The sequence below is a fragment of the Oxyura jamaicensis genome, chromosome 4, assembly GCF_011077185.1.
Source record: "Oxyura jamaicensis isolate SHBP4307 breed ruddy duck chromosome 4, BPBGC_Ojam_1.0, whole genome shotgun sequence".
Classification (NCBI taxonomy): Eukaryota; Metazoa; Chordata; class Aves; order Anseriformes; family Anatidae; genus Oxyura; species Oxyura jamaicensis.
This window is the reverse complement of record NC_048896.1, coordinates 1,980,823-1,985,466: the sequence shown is the minus strand read 5'-3', so window position 1 is coordinate 1,985,466 and position 4,644 is coordinate 1,980,823. Positions and strand designations below refer to the sequence as shown.

At 46.3% G+C, this 4,644-nt stretch overlaps 1 protein-coding gene across 1 annotated transcript in view; it reads left to right on the top strand.

The window, feature by feature from the left end:
• The first annotated feature begins 503 nt into the window (after positions 1–503).
• LOC118165837 (non-histone chromosomal protein HMG-14A) overlaps positions 504–4,644 on the top strand; it is an 11,673-nt gene continuing 7,532 nt past the window's right edge. The window contains exon 1 of the mRNA XM_035324182.1: positions 504–686. Coding sequence (XP_035180073.1) covers positions 504–686 — 183 coding nt within the window. The remainder of the gene's footprint in view (positions 687–4,644) is intronic.

The following is a 4,644-nucleotide window of genomic DNA, read 5'->3' as shown; positions in this document are numbered from 1 at the left end:
GTTGAATAAAAGTCTGTGTTTGCTTTGGTGCTTGTGGTGGAGAACTAGGTGGGAAGCTGTAGCTAAGCCAAAAGGTTTCCCTGAAGTAAAGGTGAACAAATAGACCCAGTGGGAATTCTAACCAGCCAGCGGAGTTACACCCTCACGCTCCCAGATTAACAAGCACTAAATGTTTCATTGAAATCAATATCGAATTTGACACACAAGTCAATTTTTACCCAGGACAAACCATAAGATTACCCAGGACAAACAATAAAATTAACCAAGCACAAACACCTTCTGTAGCTCAATAATCCACTCATCCCAAAAGTTACATATGGTAAGGCCAGCAGACACTTTAAGTGCCAGGTACGCAAGATGAAAATGTGTTCTGTGATATTTTGCCACAGAAGAGCGCGGATTAACATCGACTCCTTGCCATATGTGCCATAACTGCGAGCACAGAGAGAATCCCAATTTCCCCTGCCTCTGAATTCCTGATGATGGGGTTGTTTGATGGTTAAATGAAGGAGGCTGAGAGTTTCGTGTCCAGAGCCTATGTCACGCTCGCTCCTGGTGTAACAGAATCTGTCAGGGCAGACTTCATGCGGGCCATCAAGGCGGCCTTGCTGTGCAGCTGCTTCTCATCCACCTTTCTGGTTCCGGAGCTGGTGGTGCTGCAGAATGGCATAATCACTGTACCTCCGGTACGCGCCGATGAATCGCAATAAAATGCCTCAGGTCGGAAGGGCATGACCAAGAGAGCTGCAAGGCTTCCGAGATCCCGTGGTGGGAATGAATCTCCTGCCATTCAAAACGGGCATGCCTTGAGCTCAAAGGAGTGACAAAACAACATCTATCTAACCGCCTGTCGGGGGAAGGCTGGAAGTCAAGCAACCAGGAGCAATGCTGGGGGTATTTTGCCTTTGTTCAGAAATATCTTAACCTGCATCAGTGCAAGAACACGATCTAGGAATACATTTATCAAGCATTAGAGATCTCCTCTGGTATCAGCAAGAGGCTCTCCTCCTCTCTGCAGGAAATTCCTGCCTTGGGCAACAGCTGGGAAATCTGCATGAGATATTGTGAACCAGAACACGTTCTGAAAACTTTCACGACTTGGTCAGCAGCACCTTGGAGGATGTTGGAGAGATGCAGGTCCCCGAGATGACTGATTAATAAACACAACAAACAGCAGTCACACCACGGTGGCATCGAAGTTGGTTGCCTGATGTTGCAAAGATCAAGGGGCAAAAACTGGGCCGAGCTGTGATGGTTTCAGTCTGAAACTATTTTCTTGCACTTCGGTTGTCTGTAATTTCCCAAAATTACAAACTCTAAAAATTAGTCAGCATTCGAGCACCGCTCTAGAAGTTTAGTGTGGGCAGCTGACTGCTTGTTCAGGGCGCTGGCAGTGTTGGTTAGTTTTGTTTTGACACAGGCATGGTATGTTTCTGTTTGCAGATGGAATGTTTTTACCTCTGTGAGTCAACAGCCTGGTTCAAATAGCTCTGCAGAATTCAAATTGTAGCTTGAAGTTTTCTCATGGAAGCAGCAGCAGATTCATTTCTGGTTTGTTGCTTAGATTTACTCGACATAGACCAGTGATATAACATAAATTCAGGCTCAGGCCTTTTTGTATCGAATCAAAACTACCGGTTTTAACCAAAATGCCAGAAAGGGGTCACATGGTACAAATCAACGATCCAGCAGAAATTACCCTCCTGGATCTAATTTGTCAGAAGGGTTTCACTGGCTGATTTTGTCCTGGCGATCTGTATGCCAGGTTAGCTGTATCGCTTCATGGCCTTCTGACGTGTCTTATCAACTCCTTTTTGTCTTCCCACAGCCAACATAAAGCTACTATACAGTCTTAGAGCCAATGTAAGCTCCGTGCTGTGTGCTGGGATTCAGGCCAGGGAGCCTGTTCCCTGTCTGGTTCAGATCTGTGCTGCTGCGTTAACGCCCGTGGAACCACGGCCTGCTGTAGGAAGGTGACCAGCAAAGACTAAAGGTCCTCTGTGCGTGCCCGTGCACGCGAACGCTTCTCCCACCTGCTGCTTAGTGATGATGACAGCTAAACATACAGCTACTGCTGCGACTGGGAAGAGAATTCAGCCAGCCATGGCCCATTTATTTGACAGGTGATTTCCTATTCTTTCCAGTTACATAAAGGAACATTTAATTACTCCTTCCACTTGGCCTGAAGGAAGGGTGTTTACAGCATCCGTAGGTATAGCCGGCTCTGTAATTTTGTATAGGTCTGCACAATAACAGCCATCTACACCCTCAGTGTCACAACATCTTGCCACAGTTTATCCTATCTGTTGAGAGGGAAGCGGCCTTCTAACTGCTGATTTGTAGTTTACTATTTGTAAAAACACAAAGGTGGAAAAGAAGGCAAAGCACCTGTAATGCAAAATTCCTAGTGAATTTTGTATCCGTGCTTACTTCCCAGTGCCCATTTTGACCCGAGCTTTCAACCACACTGCAGTCACGCAAGTTGTTCTCCTCGGGAGAAAAGGCTGACAGACCCTTCAATGAGTTCCTGCTCCTCTTCCACAATTGTACAAAGACTTTCCACAAAATATGGAAAGAACGAAATAATAGCTACAGGGAGCCAGGTGAGACTTTTCCAGGCAACTGACACAAAGCAACTGAAGCATAAATCTTGTTAGCAATGGAGAACTTCTGTTATTGGACACGGATGCTTTGAAGAAGACCAAGGGCTTGTGAAATGTGTCTTAGACAATTTTTAGCTCAGAGGATGGAGAAAACTAGTGGAAACACTACTTAAAATCTTGATTAATAAAAGAGAATGGCTGAAAATACAAAGTTGGCATGGTTGGAAAGGAGAGAGCGAGCAGTTACTGAAAGAAACATGTCAATCGAACAGCAAACCATCCTCACGTGGAAGGCAGATAGGAGGTGTATTAAAAACCAACTGAAAGGTGAACAAGAGTATAATGGAGCCCTAATGGCAGCTCTAGAGATAAATCCGCAGTCTTCCTAAATTGTGCAAACAGTGGCAAAAAGCACACAATTCAGAACTGCTGTCATGGAATAGCACAGGCATGGAGGAACGAAAAGAGAGGCAAAGGTCCAAAATTAGTTACAGTGACGAAGGAACAGAGAAGGATATAGGAACCTGCTCTATATATACACACTGAAAATAGGAGCAAAACAAAAGAAAACCTTGTTTGTTGCTGACAGAAGAGGAAGGCACCAAAAAAAAAAAAAAAAAAAGACCCAAAACCCCACACAACCAAAAAACTCTCCACTTGCTTCAGCCTTCAAGCGACCTGTAACCTGGTACCAAAGCCAACCGTTTTAGGAAGGTGACAGCAACATAGAGCAGCAGGAAAGAATACTAAATTGGATTTGGTTTTGTGGTTACACTGAGGCTGGCAGTGTCTGGAAAATGCACTCCAGAGTGTTTAGGAGGCCAGCCAAATAAGTTTTTGATTAATTGGTGTGTATCTACAAAAAAGTCGTGGAGTTTGAGGGCTCTCCGTTGACTGGAGGGAGAGGAAAGGTGAACTTGAACAGAAATCTGTTCAGCGTAACTCCAAGGTCCACGGAGAAAAACTCTGGACAGGGAGGCACCCTGAGAACAAGGTGATTTTAAAAGTGACAAATCAGAAAGCCACTATGAATTTGTAAAGAATAGGGGGATCAGCTTTTCAGATAGCAGCATCGCTGGGTGTGATCTGGGGATTACAGGGGATCAGAAAAAGAATCTGAACCAACATTGAGATGCTATCGCAAAGTTGGCAAACGCCACACTGAGACAGCTTGCCTAATTAACCTGATTATTGGGTATAAACGTAAGGAAAAGCCAAGGTTGAAGAGTCCGGAGCAGACAAAGAATGATAAAAGGTTTAGAAAGTGCGAATTATGAGATCATGAAACCTAGGAGAATTTGCTTAGCGTAGAAAAAATAAGTTTAAACAAAGGACATGATAATTTTACGTGAAATGATAAAGTATCTAAAATGTTAATGTAAGTTGATGCAGATTGTCTGTTTTGTACGTGTGCTTGGCACTGGGCAAAGAAACTTTATCTAATTCACCACCAGTTCAGATGCTGGGGAAAACTTTGTCGTGGTAAGGACAGATAAGTGCTGAAACAGGCGATCTTGGATTGCAGAATCTGTTTTTTTCCAAAGAGGTTCAACAGGTTTTCAGAAAGAAGTTCAGCTGGCTACTGCCAGGAGTAAGGTCATGCCTCAAACAGCAGCTCCTGCTTCAAGTCTTTGATGCCGTTTTCACTCCTATAGGTGCTTTCAGTACGTGCCCTGTGTTTTCACTGAGGGAACTGGTAATATAGCTGTCAGAAACCCTGATGGGAAGTGTTCGGATGGAAGCAAGGGCAAACGCAGAAGCCCAGCGCCGCAGAAGCACGGGACTTCACCACAGGGCCTACGGAACTCGGAGGCCCAGCTCCAAAAACCCCCTCACACGCTTCAGGCCGAGCACACGGCAGCGCCGCGACCCCCGGGGCCGGCCCGGGGAGCGCTGCCGGCGCCTTCGTCTTTCCCTCAGGAGCCCCCTGAGGGAGAGGGGCCGCGTGAGGCCGGGGCTGCGCGGACAAAGGCGGCGGCGGCTCCCTGGGCTGGCCCCTCAGGCGGCGGCGGGCCCGAGGCGGGCGGGCGGGGTGTGCGTG